The following is a 26,352-nucleotide window of genomic DNA, read 5'->3' on the forward strand; positions in this document are numbered from 1 at the left end:
TAGGCTAGGAAAAAAGTTACTTTAGAATTTATTATTTATCTTCCACCCACATTTCGGAAACTGATTAAAGATCTTCCCTTGTTGACGGTTTTCCACTCCTCGGCTTTTGTTAGTGTTCACCCTGCATTTGGCAGCAGGCTTTTGCTGATTTAATGGTACCCTGGGCTGGAGAAATGCTGTAGTCCAAAAACAAGAAAGCATTCACTCGTCGGGGCCAAGAAAGCAATCTATAATCACAACAATGGCTACTTGTTAATTCTCCATTTGAAACTCAGTGATGTCAATGGGATTGAACTCTGCCAGGTATCATGGGGAAAAGGACATTGGGAAACCCAAACAAACTTCCTACATGCTGGCAACTCAGATGTTAAATACTCGGGTAACCCTCAAGGTACTACCCCTAACTATATATACATGAGGCATAAATGGTATTAATTTAATCTTCTGTAAAAGTAAAAGACTGACCCCCATTGTGTTTGCTTTACTAGATCAGATTAGTGAAGTGGAGGGAGGTAAAAAGACTTGGAGGAAAAAGGTAGGAGTGGCTATATGGCTAATGGCCTTTATTAAAATGGTGAACAGCTACAGTAAAAGCAACAAACTGTGAAGTGCTCTGTAACCTACTTGCTTGTTTAAAACACAAAACAAATATCAGAGGGTCTGATCTCATTAGTAAGAAGGGAGTAATAATAACAGTAACTCTGAACTCTGAAGAATATACTAAACTGCCCATTCATTCATTCAATTGTATTTATTGAGCGCTTACTGTGTGCAGAGCACTGTACTAAGCCCCTGGCTTGGGACAATTTACCCTACAATGTACCCTCTAAAAAATGAAAAAAACCCTCTAGGCTTTTGTTTACAGTGTTGTTCACAACACTGATTTCATGAAGTATCACGTTAAATTATTAAGAGTGGCAGCAACTTTTGCCATGGCAGTAGACAAACTGCAGACTTTCACTGGACAGCTGCCATATTAAATGTCTTCACGGGCAGCAAGAAAGGGGAAAACCTCACAGGATTACCCAAACCAATGAGCCATTTTGAAAAACACCACCATTTTAACCCTGCACCATTACCAAATCCAAACGCTTTTCAACTGTCCTCCCTTATACATTCCATATTTGGAAACTTGAGAATCTGTGGTACAGAGAAACACCCTACAAAGATATTGAAATGCCAGTTAACCTTATAAATGTTGTCTTTTTTTTTTTTAACCAAAAGGCATTCCTGACACATTGTTGTCCAGGGTGGCAGTGAACTCAGGAGGAAGGGATATATTTAAACTTCCTATAGCTTCTTTTCATACTAATAATAATAATATCAATGATAATAATGGCATTTGCTAGGCATTTACTACATGCCAAGTACTGTACTAAGTCCTGGGGTAGATAGAAGATAATATGGTCGGACAGAGTTCCTGTCCCACATGGGGCTCACAATCTAAGTAGGAGGAAGAACAAGGTACTTAATTCTCATTCTAGAGATGAGGAAACCAAGGCCCAGAGAAGTTAAGTGGCTTGCTCAAAGTCACACAGCAGACATAATTATCGTGATTTTTTTTTTCAATCAGCTGTGCCACCTCGTGGAAAAAAATCACCAAGAGGAAAATAGCCCTGTGGAAAACATCCTTAAGAATTAACTTGAAATTTTAAGAAATAAACCAGAAAGTCACAACCCTCAGTGAGTCAGATGCTGCCTGGAGACAATCAACCAAGAATGTTACAGCATAACCTAGTGGATAGAGCACAGGCTTAGGAGTCAGAAGGACCTGGTTTTAATCTCAGCTCCACCACTTGTCTGCTGTGTGACCTTGGGCACGTCACTTCACTTCTCTGGGCCTTGTTCCCTCATCTGTAAAAATGGGGATTAAGACTGGGCCAGGAACTGTGTCCAACCTGATTAGTTTGTATCTACCCCAGTGCTTCGTATAAAGTACTTAAATACCATTTAATTAAAAAAAAAAACTAAAGAAGTAGTGTGGCCTAGAGGATAAAGCACAGGCCTGGGCATCAGAAGGCCCTGGGTTCTAATCCCAGCTCTGCCAGTGGGCTGCTGTGTGACCCTGGACAGATCACTTAGCTTCTTTGTGCCTGTGTTATCTCATCTGTAAAATGGGGTTTAATATTGTGAGTCCCATTTGGGACATTCATTCATTCGATCGCATTTATTGAGCGCTTACTGTGTGCAGAGCACTGTACTAAGCGCTTGGGAAGTACAGGCTGGCAACATATAGAGACGGTCCCTAACCAAAAGCGGGCTCACAGTCTAGAAGGGGGAGACAGAGAATCAATCAATCAATCAATCGTATTTATTGAGCGCTTACTATGTGCAGAGCACTGTACTAAGCGCTTGGGAAGTACAAATTGGCAACACATAGAGACAGTCCCTACCCAACAGTGGGCTCACAGTCTAAAAGGGGGAGACAGAGAACAGAACCAAACATACCAACAAAATAAAATAAATAGGATAGAAATGTACAAGTAAAATAAATAAATAAATAAATAGAGTAATAAATATGTACAACAAAACAAAACATATTAATAGAATAAAACAAATAGAATAAATATGTGCACGTAAAATAAATAGAGTAACAAATATGTACAAACATATATACATATATACAGGTGCTGTGGGGAAGGGAAGGAGGTAAGTCGGGGGGGATGGAGAGGGAGATGAGGGGGAGAGGAAGGAGGGGGCTCAGTCTGGGAAGGCCTCCTGGAGGTGAGCTCTCAGTAGGGCTTTGAAGGGAGGAAGAGAGCTAGCTTGGCGGATGTGCGGAGGGAGGGCATTCCAGGCCAGGGGGAGGACGTGGGCCGGGGGTCGACGGCGGGATAGGCGAGAACGAGGCACAGTGAGGAGATTAGCGGCAGAGGAGCGGAGGGTGCGGGCTGGGCTGTAGAAGGACATGGATTGTGTCCAACCTGATTTCCACCACCAAGCCTGATTTCCATGTATCTACCACAGTACTTAGAAGAGTGCCTGACATATAGTATGTGCTTAAATACCATTAAAAAAAAAAGCAACAACCAACCAACCAAAAAAACCCAGAGGGCAAGTTCCAGCTTCCCAAACAGTGATCTACCATGAACATTCTAACCTAGTGAGGCAGGCATTTCAAGCAGATATACATGATATTAACAGAACCTTAAATTTACCGAAGGGCTGTCTCCCCCTTTTAGACTGTGAGCCCACTGTTGGGTAGGGACTGTCTCTATATGTTGCCAACTTGGACTTCCCAAGCGCTTAGTACAGTGCTCTGCACACAGTAAGCGCTCAATAAATACGATTGATTGATTGACTGATTGAGTGATAAGGACTTAAAAGCTCAACTTTTAGAATAGATTTACTTGAGATCTTCCTACCTTTAAATTCTGTCATTCTGTACTTCATTACCTCCTGTACAACAAAAAAATAATTCCCAATCCAACAGTCTCTCTTTCTTTAATGGCTTTTGGGCACAACCCCCATCAAAAGCACCTGGCACCCATCCCCAGGCATGTTCTCCTCTGATAAGGCAACATTTTTTCAGAGCTGTACTGGGACTGTGATATGGCTACAGCCATGCACTTTTGGGGTTGTCTAATGTGCAACAGGCTGCATAAGCAGTTTTATCTTCTGTAAACCCACCTAAAATGAAAAGATGCTCACTAGATTAAAAACGTCACTGCAGTTCCCGTAAGGCTGTCATTAACCTAAAGTGAGGGTGAAATGAAGTTATTATAGATAGAGTAGATAAATCATTTTATAGTCAGGAGCAAATTATTAGAGGTCGGGGCGATTTTTGTTCTCATTCTTGTAAGTCCAATTTAAAATTCTTCTCATGCGGTTAAGGCTAGACAGGGGTTAAAGTGGGCAAGCCTCAGTCATATGCACATACAGATAAAGTTCATATTTTGGGGAGTGCCACGTGTGGGTGGCCGCTTGTTGAGCTGTTAAGAGCAACCCACATTTCAACCACTAACGCCCAGTGTGAAGGGAGGATAGCTGCAAAGTACAGTACAATACACTGGACAAAGAAATCACACTGGCTGAGAGAAATCAACTTTGTTTCCATTAGCTACTCCGAAAAGTATGTCTTTGAATCCCACAAAACTATGAGTTCTGTGACACGGTGCATTAGAGAGATCGGTTTTCACCTTTGCCAAACCTGGGCTTTTACCAACCAAGTCTCTCCCTACTCCAGTCCATATTTTCACTCTGCTGCCCGGACCATGTTAGTCCACTGGCAATCTGGCAAAGACGGGTGGCAACGTGATTCAGCTCCAGGTCTCTGCAACATTCACTTGTTACGATTTTACATTTCCAGCCACATGTTTACAACCAAGAGACACAATTACTCAGGACTACTGTACCAGTATTGACCCAACAAAGCAACGTCACTTGACAATTACCCAACTTAACCTGAACCTGCTTCTGTAGAACTGATCTGGGCCCCAAGTTTTATAGTTTTAAAGGGGTCCCAGGAGTCCGATATTACCAGATTATACTTTTCAGGAAAACACTGTATATTAAAAATAGTAGTCTTGCTAATTATCCCAACTCAGTTTAGATCGTCTGGTGTTTAAAACTGTTTAAACGTCTTGGGAAAGAGAAATGTTCCCATTGAAAGGAGTTTTACTTAGTGAAGCCCAGATTTTAACAGTTAGTCAAGCCCATGCTGCTCTGGGGACTAATACAAATTGAATCAGGGTGGAATAAATAGAATCAAAACTTCTATTTATGTTTTGGATTTTAAAATGAAGTTCTCTGCTCAACAGAAAAATAAACCACCGGTGAAAACATTTAAGGGAATAACAGCATTAGTAAAACAGGTGAAAAAACTCCATAAAAATAGCAGCCTCATTTTAACAGGGTAGCGTGATTTTAATTGGAGAGTTTAAATAGAAATAGTCTGGCTCGGTATTTTGAAGGACGATAACCTGGGGTTGCTGGACTACAGCAGGAAAGACATGAGGAAACCGAGGCTCAGAAAAGTTAAGATTCCTAAGGATCAAGAGACAAGGAGGCAAAAGTGAAAACAGTGGCAAGTGTTGCACCATCTCACTATCAACAGCATTTATTGAGCACTTACTGTGTGCGGAGCTTGGGAGAGCACGACAGAATTAGTAGCCATGATCCTTGGCCTCAAGGAGCAAGGATCTTTGGCCTTACAATCCAGTGGGGGGAGAACAACACTAAAATAATTTAGAGATAGGAGGAAGAAGGAAAACAGGATATATACATAAATTAGCGCTTAAGCAATAAAGCCTGATGACAGGTACATCAAGGTTAAGGGTGGTTATGAATACAGGAGTGCGCAGGTGGTGCACAAGTGCTGAAATGGAAGTGGCCATCTGGGGAGATTGGAAATTACCTGGAGAAGGCCTCCCAGAGAGGTGGTATTTAAGAAGGGCTTTGAAGATGTGGAGGTCTGTTGGAATTGAAGGGTAAGGCAGTATCAGGGAGGGGAAAGGAGCTCCTCAAGGGAGTGATGCAAAGTGGCTTGAGCAACCCCCACTGTTACGGGGTGGGAGGCAGAGGCACAGCTGAGAAGGAGAGCCCCAAGAAATACGAGGAGAACTAATAGGGAATTGCGTCGGTAAAATTCAGTTTAGATAGCGTTTCCAAAAGAGTAGTCTACAGAGTTAAAGGCAGCTGAGGGGTTAAGGAGGAATAGGCTAGAGTAGAGCCCATTAGATTTGGCAAGGAGAAGGTCATTGGTGACCTTGAAGACAGTGATCTCGGGGCAAAAAGAGGGCAGAGTTACTAGGCCAGAAAACCACTATCTTGGCTTTTTTCAGTCCTGACTGGGAACTGGCAGGTCTTACAAGAGACCTGGAATGAACTGGGAGTTCAGCTCAAAATTATAGCTATAATTCTATTTATTATGATGGTTTTGACACCTGTCCACATGTTTTGTTTTGTTGTCTGTCTCCCCCTTCAAGACTGTGCGCCCATTGTTGGGTAGGGACCGTCTCTGTGCGTTGCCAACTTGTACTTCCCAAGCACTTAGTACAGTGCTTTGCACACAGTAAGCGCTCAATAAATACGATTGAATGAATAAATGAAAAGAGATGAGGCGACCACTGCCCTTACCTCATCATGGACTTGCATCTGTCATGGCATCTTCTTTGAGCCCAGAGGAAAACCATATTTTGGGGGATAATTTTATATTTTTAAAATAAATGCTACAAATTCACATTTGCTTGTCATGAAGAAAAACAATTCCATTCTATTCAGGCAACAGAAGAAGTGCTCTGGATGAATAAATTTGTGCAGCATTAGCAGCTTGGAGGCATGTTTTGAGAAGCAACTTTTGGGGCTGGAAATATTTATGGAAATTCGCTACTTCCGTTATGTGTTTTCCTCAGCTCCTGATTTTAAGCTCTAACCTTTTAAGGCACTATCTTAAGTGGGTCCAAAGTTTCTCACAGCTGCACTATCCTTAACCACAATGGAAATTTCCACTATGAGATCTACTTCATTTAGCTAATTCTTTGGATCACAAATCTTTATTTAAATCGAACACATATTAGGGTAGCACAAATTAAAAATTCCCAGGACTGCTGTGAACATGATCCTGGATAAGAATTTTATAGAAATGATATCATCCCTAGCTATATATATAGAGGGGGATGTGTGTGATATCATTTCTATAATAGATATGTATACGAATATATATATATATATAGAGAGAGAGAGAGAGAGAGAATGAAACAAGATTTTTTTTGAGTTAAATGGGGAATACCTCCCAAATGGTTATAAACATATCAAATACAGATATGTGTCCTAATTAACAAAGTTTTTCCCATCTCACATGATGGTCTAGATTACGCCAACACAGGCTGAAGCATCATACTAAGTTGATTCACTTGTGGTGGGCAGCAGTGACAGGAAAGAGTCAAAGGTGGATGACAAAGTGATCAAATTGTTGATCAAAGAATGGCAGAGACTTGAGTTTTTACTGGGCAGAAGGAGGCAATGGTAAACCGTATTTTTTACCAAGACAACTCTATGGATAGACATATGCCCTTAGTACAAGCACTTAGTACAGTGCTCTGCACATAGTAAGCGCTCAATAAATACGATTGATGATGATGATATGCCCATAGAGTCACTATGAACCGGAAATGACCCGATGGTATTGGAAGAAGAAGAATACGTAAGTAGATTCAAGTCTTCAAAGTCTTTATACCTTTATATATGTTAAAGTATGTCTTAAATCACTTGGGCTTCTACTTAGGATTCACAGACTGGTACTTAGACCAGCAATTGAGTACAGCTGTCACTGGCATTTCCATTCTGGCTGTCCAACATAGAGGGCTTATCAGAGGTCCTATAATACCAATAATAATAATAACTGTGGTACTTGTTAAGTGCTTACTATGTGCACTGTACTAAGCACTGAGACAGAGACATGGTTTCAAACTCCCAGTGAAGCTCACTGTCTAAGTAGGAGGACGAACAGGTCTTGAATACCCATTTTCCACATGAGGGAACTGAAGCACCAAGAAGCTAGGTGACTTGCCCAGGATCACAGAGCAGATGAGTGGTGGAGCCGGATTTAGAAACAGGTCCTTTGAGTCCCAGGCTCGTGCTCTTTCCACTAGGCCAGGCTGCCATACCAGAGTACTCTGGGGAACTGGTGGGGGCTGCACTCACCTGCTGCTTTAACACATACCTCCTGCTGCTACTGCTTGGTTCTATGCTGGGCTCTCGGCAGTGGGGTTATTCTTTCTGGCAAGTGAAGGAACCGAGGGGTGAAACGCATGCCTGCTCTCCCTATGGGGGATGGATGGTCGCTTGAAATTAAGCTTGCCTTTGCGTCTAAAAAGATACTAAAGATAGGCAAATTACAGAACGGAGCGGAAAACAAAGGTGTCATGGGGCAACTGTTATGTATTCCGAACGTCATGAGGAAATATTTTTATGCAAAATATCTACCAGAGCATTTCAGCTATTCATAGCAATGGCCCCTCCTCCAGTCAGTCTCTGGGACACCGGCACAATTTTAGCCATGGGTATAAACCCCGAATGAACTTTATACCCAGATCATCAAACTGGTAGATTTATCCCAAGTTACAAAGAGTTGAGGAGAGGTCACGTTGGTTAACTCAGCCACAGCATACTTCCCAAGTGGATCATATTACACCGTTTAGGCTATCCTACTGGACAAACTGTTCTCCCTAAACCAGGAGTACAGAACCAAAGCAATAGAATAAAACTATTTTTCTTGGAAGAAATCAGCATTTGGGGGCAGCATCTCACCTAAGTGTGGGCTTGGGTAAAATATTTCCTATCTTTCAGCGGGCAAACTTCACAAGGTGAAATCACCAAATTGCACCACGTCATTTTACTTGAAATTTGTCTCTTTTCTCAATCTAACAAGGGTACATGGGCATTTTGATTCTGAGACTACCACAAAAATAGGAGGAATTTTACACCACTTTCTATCGAGGTGGCAAAGAATAGGAGAGTTCGGGTTTTTTTATTAAGTTGCTTCAGTTCTTCCTTCTTCAGGCTGCTCGTAACCAAATTTTAAAAGCAGGACCGAGATTCCCTTCCCCAAAGTTTTATAACACAGCAATGCTATCATCTCTCTTGGGAAATTGAACAATCCTAAGTGATCACAGGGGATTGTTAAAATCCAAGGGCCAGACGACATTAAGACATAGAATCAGGAACCAGATTTCTGGAGCCAAGATAAATGCAGACTTGCCAGAATGCACAGAAACACTGAAAATGTGCCTAAATACTTAAGAAGTTTGGAGACATTTAAACCCCATGCTGCAGTGGGGGTGTTAGCTATGAATCAATCAACCAATCAATAGCATTTGCTGAGTGCAGAGCACTGGACTAAGCACTTGGATTAGTATACATCAGATTAAGCAGACATAATCCCTGCCATCAAAGATTTTACAATCTAGCAGGGGGAATCAGACATTAAAATAGACTACAGTGTGGGAGAGCAACTGAGCCTACAGATATGTATTTCAGTGCTGTGGGGTGCCTAAGCGCTTAAGGGTTGGGGACTCCAGTGTATAGGAAGGAAGGAAATTAGGTGGGTAGATGAGAGGTTCATCGAGGAAGCTTTCTGGAGATGATGTGATTTTAGTAGGGCTTTAAAGATGGGGATAACAATAACCTACTCTCAGTAAAAAGAGTTAACTGTACAACATTTGGGTTGTTCACCTTTTGATGATCAAATTTTAATTCTTTTCAGAAATTCCCTCCCAAGGTAAAACAGAAAAATCAAGGAGGATATCTCTGTGAGCATACAATTAGGATTTTTTCATTTACAAGATGTTAGCCTAAATAAGATGTCCCTATCTATCTTCGCAGTTTTAGATTACTTTCCAAGTTAATTTTGTACAGTGATTAACAGAAAGCAGAATTAGGAAATTATGCTTTCATGATCTCAGCCTCTCTCAGTAGCTCCCCATCTACTTTTTAGCTAGTGAAACCCATGGCCTTTTAGAAACTATTCTTCACAGGAACAAGACGAGCAATCGTAATAATTCCAGCCTCTGCACAGAAAGAGCTACGGCTTATTAAAAGAGTACTTACCTCTACAGGGAGCATGCTCTGCTAAAAAGATATTTTAAAGATGCATTTTTAAAAGCTAGATCTCTTTTCCTTATCAGAAAAAAAAAACCATTCTTTACCTCCACACCTGCTTTCATTTTTAAAATGCATTTGAGAATGCAGCAAAATGAAGACTATGTAAAAGTGGGGATATCTTTAAGTAGAGAAGATGAAAGTTAGGAAATAGTTTCTTTGTGGCATTTTTTTCAGGACAAAATAGCATCTATTTATGGATTAATATTCATTCCCATCCCAACTGTTATCAGCCTCCAATTAAACCCAGGAAGATAAAAGTCTGGCAAAGGGATAGCAGTTATTTATTGGACATTAACTTGAAAGCCAATTTTGAAATTTGCAGCTATACCAATGTTTCCATACTGCAGGGGTACATGCTTATGTAAGTACCTAAATAGCCTTTCTCATTGTGGATTCCATCACATGAGTTATTTTAAATCTGACCGTACTCATTCATTTCCAGACATAATTCTAGGTATTGATTTTAAAGTTATATGGTATTTACAGCTCTTTACAGTTCAGTCACCACACTTCTCTTTATACATTAGTTGGAGGACTGGTGTGGACATTACGGACCTGATGACAGGAAAGATTTGGAATTGGGAATATATTCCCTTGTCCATGAGTCAGCAGACACTGACCTTGCCGAACACCTGAACTGGGATCCGGATGCAGAGCGGTTAGGTCTGACAAGCTAGTTTTCCAAAGGTCAGTATATTCTGAGATGGTTTGTCCCAAGAATGATGATATGAGTTCATTTCATAAAAATGCAATTTTAGAAGTAGAACTTTAATTTGGGAGTGCTACCACAAACTTCATCTAGAGAACCTGCTTATTATTTCATCTCTTATCTTAAATCTTAGATTCTTACTTCAATAGGCATAAACTGGAGCACCCTGATGGTTATTTAAATGATCATTATCTATTTATGAACCTTACCCCATAAGAAATAGCACTGAATTATTATTTACCTCCACAAACAAAATGAATTAATTATGTTTCTATAACAAGTGACAAGGTTTGCATGGTTTCCACCCAGTTTTACTTCACTTTAATATGTCACAGCTAGCTCTTCTGCTGTGAAATCAGTCAGTTCTTTGCCAGTTCCTGAGTCAATTGTTCTCTAGGTTTGGATGGTACTTTCAGAGGTGTGCTCCTTTTTTCATGCCACCAGAGTTATCATTCAGTCCCCTGGAGCAATACCGTAATTTGCTAAATGGTATCCTTGGTGCCCTGAAAGACTGAATGCAACTTTAAAAGGGCTTATTTTACTAACTGACTCATCCAGTAGGGAGGGTCTGCATTATTATCTTAAAAGTTCTTCAAAGAAAAGCCATGGTGCTGGATGAAATAAGCCTTTTTTTCATATAAATTAGCACACAGGCGCCATCAAATGACTGGGGTGGAGGTAGTAGAGGTCTTGGGTGTTGGGAGGAAGGCGAAACGGCCGTGGGGAGAGTGGAAGGTTCCCTGTGACAAAGGAGGCAAGAGGAGGGGCCCGGCGCATGGGAGTAGGGGGTGTGGCCACCAGGGAAACTGAGGAAAGTCCTAGTAATGGGGAACTGTGTGTCAACAGGTCTCTCCTACCTTTTACGCCAGTCTTCTTTCCTAAAATTCCCTATACACACCAATAGGGACTATAGGTTACACATAACCCTTTAGGGCTATGCAAACCTCCTCCCCCCAAAACTCAAAAAACTAATATTCCTCAATCACACACAATGATCATCCATAATGTGCCATACAGTGAAAATTTCAGAAACTAAAACAAGCTCATGGGCAAACTAGAAGGTTATCAGTCACAACTGTGATGGCAGTGGGGTGTGGGAAGTGAGATGCCATCTTACAATTCATTCACTCATTCAATCGTATTTATTGAGTGCTTACTGTGTGCAGAGCACTGTACTAAGTGCTTGGGAAGTACAAGTTGGCAACACATAGAGATGGTCCCTACCCAACAGCGGGCTCACAGTCTAGAAGGGGGAGATAGACAACAAAACAAAACAAGTAGATAGGTGTCAATACCATCAGAATAAATAGAATTATAGCTATATACACATAGATACAAATACAATACAAATACAATATGCATATACAAATATAATTCCTTGGGAGACCTTGTTAGTCTCTCTCCTGCTGTCTTTTAGCACACCCAAAACCACCCTGCAACCTTTACACTCCTCTATGGCTAAATTATTCACTTGTTTATTTTTTCCAACTGAAATAACGCACAGTATTTTCTTCTCACTTTAAGCCCTGGTTCCCTAAAACAAAGGCACTATTTAAAAAAAAAAATCTGAATTTGTTTTGTCCTGATCTGCAACACTAACAGATGAGGTGAGTACCACCTTGGCCTATCAAAGATTCCACCTGAGAAGCAAACAAGGAAATCTTCTCAATGCCATTTAACTTTTTATCACCACAGTGACATCCTCCCATTAATGACATGGCTTGGGGAAGTAATTGCAATTACCCCTGCAGTCTTGATGAAGTTACTAATCAAGTCTGCTGCTTTTTGAGATATGTGAATGGAATGATGGTTTAAATCTGTAACCCTGCATCCTGTGTCATCTATGTTTTATGAATACCTTTTATAGATTACCATTTTGCAACAAATGATGAGCTCTTTAGGTTGAGCTGCTGTCCAGATAGAATTATCAAGAGGAAGTGTGTCTGCTATCTAAATCAAGATAACCAAGAAGCAACATGGCCTAGTGGAAAGAGCCCAGGCTTGGGAGTCAGAGGATGTGGGTCTAATCCCAGATCAGCCACTTGTCTACAGTGTGAAATTAGGCAAGTCACTCAATTTTTCTGCACCTGTTACCTCAACTCTAAAATGGGGATTAAGCCTCCGGGCCCTGTGTGGGACAAAGTATGTGTCCAACCCACCTGTCTACATATTTTGAAACCTGTCTACATGTTTTGTCACCTATCTACATGCTTTGTTTTGTTGTCTGTCTCCCCCTTCTAGACTGTGAGCCCATTGTTGGGTAGGGACCATCTCTATATGTTACCGACTTGTACTTCCCAAGCGCTTAGTACAGTGCTCTGCACACAGTAAGTGCTCAATAAATACGATTGAATGAATGAATGAATTAACTTGACTCTACCCCAGTGTTTAGTACAGTGTCTGACAAATAGTAAGCCTTAAATACCATATTTAAAAAAAAAAAAACAAATAAGTGTTTTTTGACCTGGCCTTGGAGGTGAAATGGCCCTCTCGCCTTCAAGGATGGTATTCAATAAATGACGCTGATTGAATGCCCTTTGATCGCGAGGCATCCCCACTGCCACCAAGCACAGGAGTTCTGCAGGCCGGCAAGGCTAATACAGCAGCATAGAGACCCACCCACCTGCGACTTACACCTCAAACGGTTCCAAAAAGTTTGGCTCTCATAATTTCATAACCAGTTTACCATTTCAAATACCACAATTTACTGTTATTTCCCATTTTCCTGCTTAGACATTTTGAAGAGCTGGTAGCCTTGAAAAACATCTTAAAAGGAATTTAACAGAATTGTCATTTCTTGTGCTCCAACTGTTAATACCCAGATACAAAAATGAATGTTGAACAATAAAGTGGGAACATCTGCTAGTACAGAACCAAAAAGATTCATTCTACCAAAATTTACTACGCCCTGAAAACATTTGAAAAAGTCTCCAGGGAGGTGACATCTACCACTCGTAGTCTATTTTCACCCATTCCATCCTTTCATCATTATCTACAACCTCAGGGGTTTTTCCATTGCCCTGTCTGGTTCAGTGAATAGTGTCCTCACTTAACTTCGGCCCTTAAAGTTTGCCAAAGTTGGTAATTAGGGGTGGAATGATAGCTATTAAGGTTAAATGGCCCCTCCTGCCAACAACATTTAATGACTTTGGACCACTAAAGGGCTGCTAAAATTCAGAGATTTAAATTAAGAAAATCAAGGAGCCTTGAGGACATCTATAATCTGCCTGGAAGAGTTTCTTCTCTGGCTAAAGATTCAACCACTGAATAGAGCCAAAGGACCATATACAAATTCTTGATTCCTCAATTGAAGATACATTCTAGATCAAGCGATTCATATAGATTTCCCAGGAATTTGTCACTGATGAGAATATTTTGGGGTGTATATTCCTCAGCCATTCCAAGTGACCTCTCCCACCCCTACCAAGAAAGCCACGGGCAATTGGAAGCCTGACTTAGATGTTCTAACCTACTCGAGACCCAAACTAGGAGAGCCCCAAGAGTTCTGGATCTGTTCCCTACCAAACCCGAATTCCAGACTGATTCCCAAATCTTCTCGGGGTCCTTGAGATCACAGGAACGTCCCTATTAATAAACCAACTTCCAATGACAGGGGTGGGTAGGGCAGAGAACAGGTGAGGAAATATGGCCAGGTGTATTTCCCTCAGTGCTGAAGTCAGATTCCAAAGTCCCTTTTTCAGACTCCAACACTCCTATGGCTTTAGTCAGTCATCTGGAATGTTTAAATCCTTCCATTAACAGTTTGAATTTCTCTATTTTAACGCCCACAGCATTTTGCCATGGAGGAAACAGGGTGATTCAGCATGGTTTTATACCTGAGATTTGATAACTCAGAGAAAAAGTAACACTCCGAATTTCAGGCACTATAATGTATCACGTAATAAGGATTAATGACTAATCCTTCTGGATTGGAATTACATTTGTTTATTGTTATAGTGTACTCTTCCAAGTGCTTAGTACCATGCTCTGCACACAGTAAGTGCTCAATACACACAACCGAACGAATGAATGGCTTATCTGTGCATGAATTACCTGAAGTCAGTTGGAGAGGTTTTTTTTAACATTTCTAATAAAAGAGTTAAATGTACACAGAACAGTAAGTTAAGCAAGAATGAAAATAATTCTGCCCCGAAACAGGTTGCAATGGCAATGCAATTTCTATAGATAAGTACAAGCCAGGCTATTTTCTCTGATTTCAGACATTAGTCTTTACTGGGATTCTTTAAATGTGGGTATATGAAATAGTAGGCGGGCAATGAAAAATTACTCTAGAAAGGCATACAATTGGTAAAGGTCAACAAATTGTGCTGTCAATCTTTATGCAATAGTCACAAAAAGCACTTTTCCCGTACTGTTATAATTTTTGGATTTTTTTTCTGTTAACCTAATTTCATCAACCCAGGGAGACTCCCTAAATCAAAAGTAAGTAGATGGGTTTGGGGCATGGGGAGGGATTGGGTGCAGGGAGGCTGGGGGGAAGGGAGCCAGACCACACCAAGGGAAGGTTTCAGAGGAAGGGATGGACCACCCAAAAATAGGCCCTGAATCACAGTTTGGAAAACACTACATCATACAACACTATTTTCTTCCCATAATAATAATAATTATGGCATGCGTTATTGTTAATATTATTACTATTATTAGTTATACAACACTGCTTTCTTCCCATCCAAGCAGAGATAAATTCCTTGCACTTCAGTTCATGGCAGGATAATATTAACTGGCGCCTGGGATGTCTCAACAACCCCAAATCAGTATTTAGAGTTCATGAAATGGGAGAGTAAGGAAGAGCTCCATTATTCCACATGCAGATGTGTTTCAATGAAGTCACTTCTCTCCAATTTGGATTAGAAAGTCTTAATTTTAGAGTTATCATTTGGATACAGGAAATTACTGTGGTCAGAATTGTTCTTGATATCTTCTTTCCTTGTCAATAACATTATAGCAACATGTCCAGTGATAAAATAGTTTAAAAGAGTTTTGGTTCTTTTACTTACCGGTTTTTTTCCAATTCATTGTGCGTAGACCTGGAAGATAAACATAAAACTAGAATTAGTCACTTCTGATAGGAGGGAGTGGGAAGAAAGGTAATAATTCAGTTTCTGCTAGACCACTGATATTTTCCAACAGTATGTTCCACTGGAGCTATTTATCTCCACAACATATGGTATTGGTAATGTTATATATTTTGTATGTGTGTAATAATAATAATTGCGGTATTTGTTAAGCACTTACTATGTGATAAGCACTGTACTAAACGCTGGGGTACATGCAAGATAATCGGGTCCCACTGTCTAAGTAGGAGGAAGAGCAGGGATGAAATCCCCATTTTGCAGATGAGGGAACTGAGGCATAGAGAAGCAGCATGACCTAATGGAAAGAGCATGGGACTAGGAATCAGAGGTCCTGGGTTCTGATCCGGGCTCCGCCACTTGTCTTCTGCGTGCCCTTCAGTAAGTCCCTTCACTTCTCTGTGCCTCAGTTCCCTCATCAGTAAAGTCAAGATTAAGACCGGGAGCTCCACGTGGGACATGGACTTTGCCCAACCTGATTAGCTTGTATCTACTCCAGCTCTTAGTACAGTGCCTGGCACATAGCAAGTGCTCAACAAATGCCATAAAAAAAACAACAGAGATGTTAAGTGACAAAGAGACTGTGTGGCCAAGGTCACACAGTCTGAACCCACTAAGTTTCACAGTCTCAATGGGGGTAACCCACCAGAACAATCACAGTGGGAAACAAAACTACAATAATTTACCATTCAAAATAACAAAGGAGCCAAACGGAGGTCCTGGATAGTGAAATTCTCACCCTCCTCCTTTCTCCAAGCACAGTCAACAAACAGTGGCAGCCTCCAAATGTTTTGCAGGTAGGGCCCCTGTCCCACGGGTGTTCTGGATGGAGACAGTGAGATTGGCTTGGCACTGGGCAGCTGCAGGGACCACAGAGGTCTGTCTCATGGGGGTTCTGGGCCACATGAGCCTCTGCTAGCCCCCCAATCTGGTTCCCAAGGGCAATGTGGATCCCCTCTTAGGATGCTCTGGCAGGAGGCAGTGGGACTGGACTGGTACATTCAGCATGGAGATGTTTTTAAAGGACCAGTTTTTCTCAAGTCACTGTAGGTCACCCATCCCTATAGGGTGTAGAGCTTCTAGGGAATGAATTGCCCAAAGACAGGTGAGTGGCTCAAACAACATGGAATAGATAGGTACACAGCTTACTTGCAGCATCTGCCTACTTTCTCCATCTGAAAAGATGATCTTTAATTTTCCAGATTAAGCCATTCCAGTACTTAGATGGATTCAAGAAAGATGGATGAAGAAAGAGGATGGAAATGAGAGGAAGATGACCTGGCTTCTGGCACCAGCTCTGCCATCTGTCTACTGTCTGACCTTGAGCGAGGGGCTAAACTTCTCTGTGCCTCAGTTTCTTCATCTGTAAAATGGGGTTAAAATACCTGTTCTCCCCACCCCTGCCCCCGAGCCTGTGATCCTAAACGGGACAGGCACAAGGACTGGGTGTCCAATCTGATTATCTTTTGTCTACCCAAGCTCAGAGTTTGACACAATCAGTCATGAGAGGTACTTGCTGAGCGCTTACCATTTGCAGAGCCCTACACTAAGTGTTTCGGAGAGTACAATACAGCAGAATTAGCGGACACATGAAAAGCTTCAGTGCTGAAGCTTAAAAAGTATTTTTTTATCGGAACATCAACCACTTCGCACACATTACAACGGGCCTACAGTGTAAGGAGCTGACGTGGCAAGAGGGGCCGGGAGCCAGGCTGTAGGGCTGGGCTGACTGCCCTGCTCAGACTGGTCCAAGGTCTCTCTCCTCCCTGGAACGCCTCAGTGGAGATGTCCACAGCGGCAGTGAGGGCGGGAGAGTAGAGGTGACGGGACGCAGAAGGAAAAGGGGACTCCGTCACCTCTCTCACCCTGGAGACCAGGCTTGGGCAAAGGGTCGGAAAGAAGCAACGGATCCCTGGGCGGATGGGGAGATGGCGGCTTGAGGGGCGGTGCCGGCTGGACTGGGGATGCGCCACACGCTGTGCTCTGAGCAGCGTGGCCTTCGGCCACCTTGCCCGGCAGAGCTCCCACCCCACGGGTCTCCGAGGTGAGCCGAGGGGTTGCCTGTCTGTACCCAGTCTGCGGCCGACCCCTACCCTGAGTCCCACCTCCGGCTCAATCTGCTGTCAACGGGGCTGGACACCGCAGCCCCTCTCTGGTGGCACATAGGAGACGGTGGCTAGAAAGTTAAAATTTATGGATTGTAAAACTGAAATAGAGCATCTCCAAATTTAAACCCGAGTGCCATTTGTCGTAACTCGAACATTTTAAGTCAAAGCTCTCCTGTAGCTCGACCAGTTCAATTTTGCCACGGTCAAACATGTACTGAAATTGAGAGCTTGAAAACAATAACTTGCCAGGATAAACCATGAATCGATACTTAATGGTACCACTTGCTGAACTCTTTATTACCAGTTTACTTCCTCCACAAACCCGTTTAACATTTCCCATTCTGAATGTCAAGGAGGACCACCTTGTATCTACTGGCTCAAACAAAATACTGGACTGTTGGCCTGGCCAATAATGGCCCTGCTTGCCCATCTTGCCTCTCTCACTTATATTCCCTGACTGACCCAAGCTTGCAGAAGGGAAAACCCTAAGACACAATCCAGGAAGACACCGCAGGCAAAAGAAAGTTCCTCTCCCGAGTCCTGCCACCCACTGGAGTGATAACTTCCTGGGGAAGTTTCATTAAACTTGGAGCAAAGTCCTGCACAAAGGCCTCCACTCACCACCTGCCTGGAAATTAATAAAGGGAAAGCAGCAGCTGCTGCAGCCTGGTAATTCATTGGGAAAGGGGAGTGAACAGAGTGCTGGGAGTACATCATCATCATCATCAATCGTATTTATTGAGCGCTTACTGTGTGCAGAGCACTGTACTAAGCGCTTGGGAAGTACAAATTGGCAACATATAGAGACAGTCCCTACCCAACAGTGGGCTCACAGTCTAAAAGGCTCACGGTCTAAAAGACTGTACCATGCCAAGCATTGTACTAAGTGCTGAGGGAAACACAAGATCATCATGGTGGACATGGTCCCTGTCCACAGTCTAAGTAGGAGGTAGAACAGGTAAAGAATGAGGGCATCATAATGGACCCACATGATCTGCTCTGGGCAGGACCGTCTCATTTCCTGGGGTTTAGTCTTGATAGTGAAATGGCCTACGATGGGCCCTACTTGGGGTGGTGGAAGGGGACCCACAGCCATGGAAGCAGAGAAGAGGACAGGCGAAAGGGGGACAGCCCTGGCTCTTTCATCAGTGGCAAGGAACACTGCAGCTCAACCTGGCTCCTCCTGGGAGGTTTACTGCTCCAGAAAAGCCAGTTCTGCAGGGGCCTACAGTAGCCATGGTGGCCATCACCAGGGCCAAACAAATACCACACGCCTTGGTAAGCGGTGAAGCTGCCTACGGCAATCACCCGAGCTCCCTGAACGAGTCTTCTTGAGGCTGTTATTTGTAAATCTGACTTGTCAGTGGTGGGTGGAGAAGGAAGATAGTAGTGATGGTGGTGGCAGAGGCTGTGGGTTCAAATCCAGGCTCCGCCACTTGTCAGCTGTGTGACTTTGGGCAAGTCACTTAACTTCTCTGGGCCTCAGTTACCTCAACTGTAAAATGGGGATGAAGACTATGAGCCCCTGCCATGGGACAACCTGATCACTTTGTAACCTCCCCAGCGCTTGGAACAGTGCTTTGCACATAGTAAGTGCTTAATAAATGCCATTAAAAAAAAACTGGCCCCAGTGACTAGCAGTAGTCAGTAGTTCTTGGGCTCCACTCAGAACACCAGGCTGGGCCACCTCTGCCTGGCCACATCTCCAATTTTCCCCAACTTTCTTAATGTTGGGCAGGTGGCCTTCAGCTTGCCCTTCATTTCTGTTCTGGGCAAGGCTATGACCTGCCAAGCAGAGAAGGAGGGGTCATGCCCTTCCCGCCCTATAAGCCCTCTTTGGAAGGGGCTTAGGTCTGCCCTGTCCCTGCTTCCACCCACCCTCCACCCTGAGAGAGGCAGGATTCCTCCTCAGCAATGGGCAGGCAGGGAGAGAAGGGCCACTCTGGTCATGAGGTCAGATGGTTCTGCAATCAGTTCCAAATTGGGATGTCTGGTCCCCTTAGCCATTTCCCTCTATTTATCTATGTTTGCTTACTAACACAATCATATTCTCCCTTCTCTTACCGCTAATGAATTACGGAAACTGATGTTGCAGTATTCTTCAGACAAAATGAATCCTACTCAAAGTTTTTAATCAAATGCTTAATTTGACCTGGGTGCCTGAAAACTGGCATACCGACACCTCTCTCGTTGCTAACTAAGTCTGCTTTCAGCTGGAACACTTGAGAGTGGGCAGGGGAAGGGTGTGAAAAGCAGAAGTTTCTGCCACTTAGCCACTTTCACCCACCATGTCTGTCACCCTACTCCAGTTTCCAAAGGCTCCCTGGCCGGCCCCAGGACCAGTCCCCCACCCTCAACCACCACAGCTCTCCCTAAGGTGCTAGAATAGGTCCTAGAATTCTATACCTAGATCTCAGGGCAAATTACAACACAGATTATAATAATAATAATAATGATGGTATTTATTAAGCGCTTACTATGTGCAAAGCACTGTTCTAAGCGCCGGGGAGGTTACAAGATGATCAGGTTGCCCCACACGGGGCTCACAGTCTTAATCCCCATTTTACAGATGAGGGAACTGAGGCACAGAGAAGTGAAGTGACTTGCCCAAAGTCACACAGCTGACAAGTGGCAGAGCCGGGATTTGAACCCATGACCTCTGACTCCAAAGCCCGGGCTCTTTCCACCGAGCCACGCTGCTTCTCTAAGCAGCAGATTGAGCCCAGATCTTCTGGGGTCCAGTCTTTTGTCAAGTTGAAAGGTATGGAACCTGCTGGACTTGTGCTTCACAGAAAATAAAGTTAAATATACATCCCTTCCAATGCCAAATCTGTGGATGGAGAGAGAGGAAGGGGAAACAGAAATATGTGGCTCATGAAAATGAAAAGTTTCCTTCTTTTTTCCAGATGACAAGTATAACGGAAAAATCATTCAGCTTGTTCACCAGTTTGGTCTTCGATTACACATTTTTACTGATAGCTCATTTCAAACTAAGTAAGAAATGCCTACACTAGCACTAGCATAATGTTTTCATTGCATTTTTGAAATTAGTTTATTATCTACTTCAATAGCTAACTTGCATGAATATTCCTAAACCTGCCACCATAGTGTAGAACCGCCAGCAATCCTGACAGGATTTACTTTCTTTTATGCAAACTTCATCCATGAATTTCTGCAAAATTCAACCAAGAACCTCCACAAAATGAAAAACAGTATCCATTTTCTCAAACATCTCTCATTTTATTTTCTCTTTTTCTCCTGAAAAATTTGGTGGTCATAACTTCAAAAATGAAACCATTTTTGTACGGAAGAGCTTTCCCTGTAAAGATGGGAGTGCGTGCAGGCTGAATTTCAGATGTTCAGAAATCTATGAATGTTTCCCCAAACGATCACGATATTCCCTCTCCATCCTATGCAAATATTTAAAATGGTGTGGTTTTAGTTTTCCTTTCATATGAGGACTTTCTGGGCAAATTAATAAACTGAAGGAGAAAAATATATGTTAAATATATTTAAAATGAAAACATAAAATGTAAAAACTCAAATATGGCTTTTTCTTTCTCTCTGGCAAGTGAGCAGTTTTGGTCTGATCATTTCCAGGTTAAAAAAAAAACACCCAACACAAAGGAAGACCTAGATAAAATACCCGTAGACGATAATTCATAGCAACTAAATACAAAAACAACATTTAGACTGGAGTAGACTTCTTTACTATAGGCTGTCTTCCCCCTCAACACTCTGGCAATTCATTGATAGCCATAAATGCATCAGATAATATTCCTAGGGACCGGCAATAGATTTCCCTTATTATAATGAGCTCATTATCAAGGCCAGCACCAAAAGAACAGAATTTGGCACACTGCTGTGAACAAAATTAAAACAGCAGGTTCTCCCCAGGCGTCCCAAACAGACACTCCTTTAATTCTTATCTTCTTTCTAAAGAACAAAAAATTCCTTCGGGTCCAAACCTATACGAGTCAGGCTACCCACTCAATTTTTTTGCTATACAAATGGAACTATTTCTCAATAACAACAAATGCTCAAATTCTTCATTCTGCAGTCTTTCCAAAATTATGAGATCAAAAAAATCCAATTCAGAAACAAGAATTGGAAGGGAAAATGACCAAAGACCACTGTTCACACTTCTTTAAGCTGCATTTTTCAAACCAAATGTTAATTTCTGCTCTGAACAAAAATAAGGCCACAAACATTTTAACTCAAGAGGAAAACTGAGTATGTTTAAACACCTGAGAGAGGCCCAAAGTCATGTGAAGTCAATTCTACAACTTAGCATGGGCTACAATGAAGAAACAACCATCTTCCAAATGAGCAGTCTTTAAAAGATGGTCGTCTCTGGAAGAAAAACTGTGACAGAAGTTTCTACGTCTAGTCATCAAACAATCTAGAATGACTTGAAAAATAATGACACCTAATTATGTTTGCATACAGAAAATCAAGATCGAACCAGTGACTGTAATAAATACTGGTTTAATGAGTAACACACCAGCCTGTTCACAAACACTTTCTCTGTACTTGTGCCATACCATGCTTTTTCCAATAATGTGCCACTGAAATATTCAAACCACATCCTCAGAAAGGTTGAGATGTTAGAAATACTCAGCCTGGTTTCCTAATCAAAATAAAATACCTCTTTGAGGCTACATATATTTTATTTTTAAGGTCAGTTAGCGCACTTACTCGTAAACACCTGTTTCCTGAATGTTTAAGACAAACAAGCAAGAACAGAGTCTTTTTTTGGCCATTTTATTATTTAATTCTACAAAAACTTATTTAAAAGTAATTTCCTTTGGAGAGAGGCATCCTGTTGCACCCTGTATTCAATGTTAGTTGCTATATTAACCAGATGTGTGCTTTTTCACTGACTGTTATCTAGGACTTATATAAAGGCTTCTGATTCTTTGAGGGTGCATCTTGGTAGAAAATGAATATGCACCAAAGCTACATTTGCATTCACGTCCCATGTTAATACTAGACAACTAAAAAAACCACCAGCCCCACCACCACCAACAACAAAAAACGTAGCCACACAAAAGATCTTTCCAAACAGAATCGACTCTCTTATGGAAGGGATTTCTAACCCCAAACCTTAAAGCTTGAACATGAAAGTGTTGACAATTTCGGGCCCGGGTCAAACCTGGCCCAACCCTAGGAAAATGGGGTATGAAATGAGATCTGACAGATCCAGTGGGACCACACAAAACAGGTCTGTGATGGCACTACGGCGATCCCTTTCGGCTGCTGGGATTTGTAGACCCAGGAGGTACACAAGGATTTCCACATATGTGTGAGGCGGCATAGCAGTGCCACAGCCACTTTCTTACTTGTCTTGTCTTATGCCGTTGATTCGCCTCTGACCCATGGCGACTCCATGGACCCATCTCTCCCTTAACGCCCCTCCTCCATCTGCAATCGTACTCGTAGTGCATACACAGAGTTTTCTCGGTAAAAATACGGAAGTGGTTCACCATTGCCTTCTTCCGCACAGTAAACTTGAGTCTCCGCCCTCGACTTTCTCCCATGCCGCTGCTGCCCAGCCAGGTGAGTTTTGACTTGTAGCAGATGGCCTTCTACTTGCCAGCCCCTGCCAAGCTAGGGATGGAAGGGATAAGTTTGCCTCTGCTTGGCTCTCCCTCTCATAGTTGAGACTGGTAGAGTATTGGAAACTCTCCAGGTGTGATCATGAGAGGCAACTCTCTTACTAGGAAGCCATATTCCTTTCTGGACGGAGAATCAATCAATCAATCAATCATATTTATTGAGCGCTTACTGTGTGCAGAGCACTGTACTAAGCGCTTGGGAAGTACAAGTTGGCAACATATAGAGACAGTCCCTACCCAACAGTGCACTCAGAAGGCCCCAAGTACTGCGGTGGGCCACAGTCTCTGCAGCCTGGCCTGCCGGAAGGGTTTATGGGCCAGCCCTGGCCCATACCAAATCTCCTGCCAAACTCAATGGTACAATTTCAATTTTGCTCTAGTCTCGATCCCTGGAACTTCTAGTCAGGCACACAGGTGCCCCCTCAGAGTCAGGGAGCGGCACATTCAGGGTCAACCCCAGGCACTTTGGCACTCAAGCTACAACTCCTGCCTTAGGTATCTCTTCCTGCCAATTTTAGCATGGCCCCCTAGCTAAGCAGTGGCACGTGCAACCTGCAAAAGCAACACCTTTCCCCTCCCCTTGGTTCCCTACCACCATTCCCAAGTGACAGGATGGAATACTGATGGTATTAGTCGTCTGCACTTCTGCTACTCCACACAGGATTTATTCATTCAGTTGTATTTATTGAGCGCTTACTGTGTGCAGAGTGCTGTACTAAGCACTTGGGAAGTACAAGTCGGCAACATATAGAGACGGTCCCTACCCAACAATGGGCTCCCGTCCCCTCCATCCCAACCTATCCGGTAGCACGAGAACTGTCAGAGTGACTTTACCCTGGAGTCACGATGTAGCATGGGGTAAATACCCCTTGGACTCCAAGAATTGTCTGGTCTTGCAAATTTTACCTTTCCAAAGTGAATTCTAAAGGCAGCAGTGTCAGATAAAGCATGGAAGAAAAACATAAAGGCACAATGTCATGTGAAGCCTACTTCTTAAAAAAAAAACTAATGTTTTGTTTTTACATTTGTCCTCCAGAATAAGGCAGCCTCCATTCTTAGGCATAACTACTGGCCATAAAAAGGTTGGTAAGACTGTTCCAGGAGAAAGATAAGGAACCTTCAACCTATCCCCCCCCCCCCCCCAAAAAATCAAACAAACCGCCCCCACCCTGTGGAAAACAGATTTGCAACTGTAGCAAATTGATTCTCTCAAAGAAAAACCTACATTGCTTTGATGAAACTAACTTCTATTTACAAGCAAAATTATTGGGCTTACAGACTGCTATATGAGGGCATGAATAGGATTTTCCTGTCTCTCCATTCAGCTGATACATCCTAGAAAAGAGCTCTTTCAGGGATTATTGTCACTTTAACATTCATCCACTGTAAAAGGAGTGTCACGCACTGCGTTGCTTACTTTGGGACCACCACAAAGAGGAAATGAGGTATGGCATATAATCAAGATCCCATTTAAAATCTATCGGATGAATGCGTTCAAGATTACTGTAACCAACCATAATTTCAGGCAGTTGAACAGTAAACCCAAATGACAAGAAACAGTGCTTGAATTTCACCACCGACCTAACACCGTATGTATGGACCACCTCTTTTCGAGGTGCGGACAGTGTTGTGAGTCCACATCATCATTTAGGGTTGGAATGGCGAGGAACACTTAGATGCTGTTAAGAAACCGTCAGGCTGAGTGGGAGAAACATCTGCAACTCATCATTTTAACTATAAGCCATGATTCTGGAACAGCGCCATGGTTTAACCCCACTGTTGGATGCATGACCACAATCTTTTTTCAAGTTATCATTTAGCTTTCCCCATTACTTTTAAATAATTTAATATGTTTCATATGTGGATGTAGGATACCCTTCCTGTTCCTTCACTGAATTTCACCTTTCAAATGTAAGATGGAATAGGTTCATGTGAGACTCTTATGATACTAACCTCATCAAATTGTACAATGTAGCTACTTTTTTTATGATATACAGAAGGTGGCCTACATAAAAACCATGTGAAATTTAAATAATTTACCCAGATCCCCTTTGCACCCCACCAGGAGATGAAAATTAGTAGGATTTTGATAGTGCCCATTCAAAATGGAGTAAATGGATTGTTTTCCAATTCTTTGGGATTGAAGAGGCCCATTTGATCTGTGTTCAACCTCTCATCGCTATTACTTTTTGTCTTGCATGAGACAGAGACCTCTACATATGGACGGAATAAGCTGGTTTCTAACTCTTGCGTTTTTATATGCTCAGTCTCATCAGGAGTAGGCAAGTTCGAGCTCTCCCATCGACATCATTACACCCTCCAGAAAAAACTCCATCTAAATCCCCTGGTAGTCTGACGTGTGCAAGCATACCAAATCTTAGCAGGCTGGGCTACCAGGCCACGATGGGTGGCTGGGAGGATCAGCCGGCAGCTCTTGTGACATTAAAGGAGCACGGATCCCAGCCCCTAGCAAGAGACTGGGGTCGGGTGGAGCCTTCAAAGCCTGTACGACTAAGCGGGTTGGGAAGACCGCAGCTACCTGGAGAGGAAGGAACCTGAAAAGCAGCATGGCCTAGGGGATAGAACACAGGCCTGGGGTCAGAAGGACCTGGGATCTAATTCCAGCTCCTCCACTTATCTGCTGTGTGACCTTGGCTAAGTAACTTCATTTCTCTATGCCTCAGTTACCTCATCTGTAAAATGGGGATTAAGACTCTCAACCCCATATGGGACAGGGACTGTGTCCAACCCAATTAGCTTGTATCTAATCCAGTGCTTAGTACAGTGCCTGGCTCATTGTAGCACTTAACAAAAAAAAAAAAATACCCCTCCCAGTACTGTTCAACTTCCCATCTCTGCCCCTCATTATTGAATGAATCTGGTCTTTTAAAACGCTATTCTGTCTCTCATCCATTTCTCTTTTCACATAAATATCAAAATTACGAGCTGCCATTTCCTGAAGTCAACATGGCAACAAAGCATGCCTCCAAGTCTCATGTGGCCCGAAGCTCACACATGAAGAGACATAGTATTGCCCCAAATATGATAACAATGCCACGACAGCAGAGTCTCAGCGTGAAAACCAACAGAGCAAGAGAAATAGACAGTGAAACCAATCAGTAAATGCCATTACCGAAGCTGAGGAAAACATAAAAAGAGAGCATGAATGATGAATAATGAACCATGATGTTATTAGTCACTTTTACAAATGATATTAAGCT

At 42.6% G+C, this 26,352-nt stretch overlaps 1 protein-coding gene across 4 annotated transcripts in view; it reads right to left on the reverse strand.

Moving 5' to 3' along the window:
* Positions 1-26,352, reverse strand: part of MXI1 (MAX interactor 1, dimerization protein) — a 75,364-nt gene that overhangs the window by 20,082 nt on the left and 28,930 nt on the right. For all 4 annotated transcript variants that reach the window (XM_038757676.1, XM_038757675.1, XM_038757677.1 and 1 more), the window contains exon 3: positions 15,331-15,360. In XM_038757676.1, coding sequence (XP_038613604.1) covers positions 15,331-15,360 — 30 coding nt within the window. The remainder of the gene's footprint in view (positions 1-15,330; positions 15,361-26,352) is intronic.

Source organism: Tachyglossus aculeatus, chromosome 16 (genome assembly GCF_015852505.1).
Source record: "Tachyglossus aculeatus isolate mTacAcu1 chromosome 16, mTacAcu1.pri, whole genome shotgun sequence".
Taxonomy (NCBI): domain Eukaryota; kingdom Metazoa; phylum Chordata; class Mammalia; order Monotremata; family Tachyglossidae; genus Tachyglossus; species Tachyglossus aculeatus.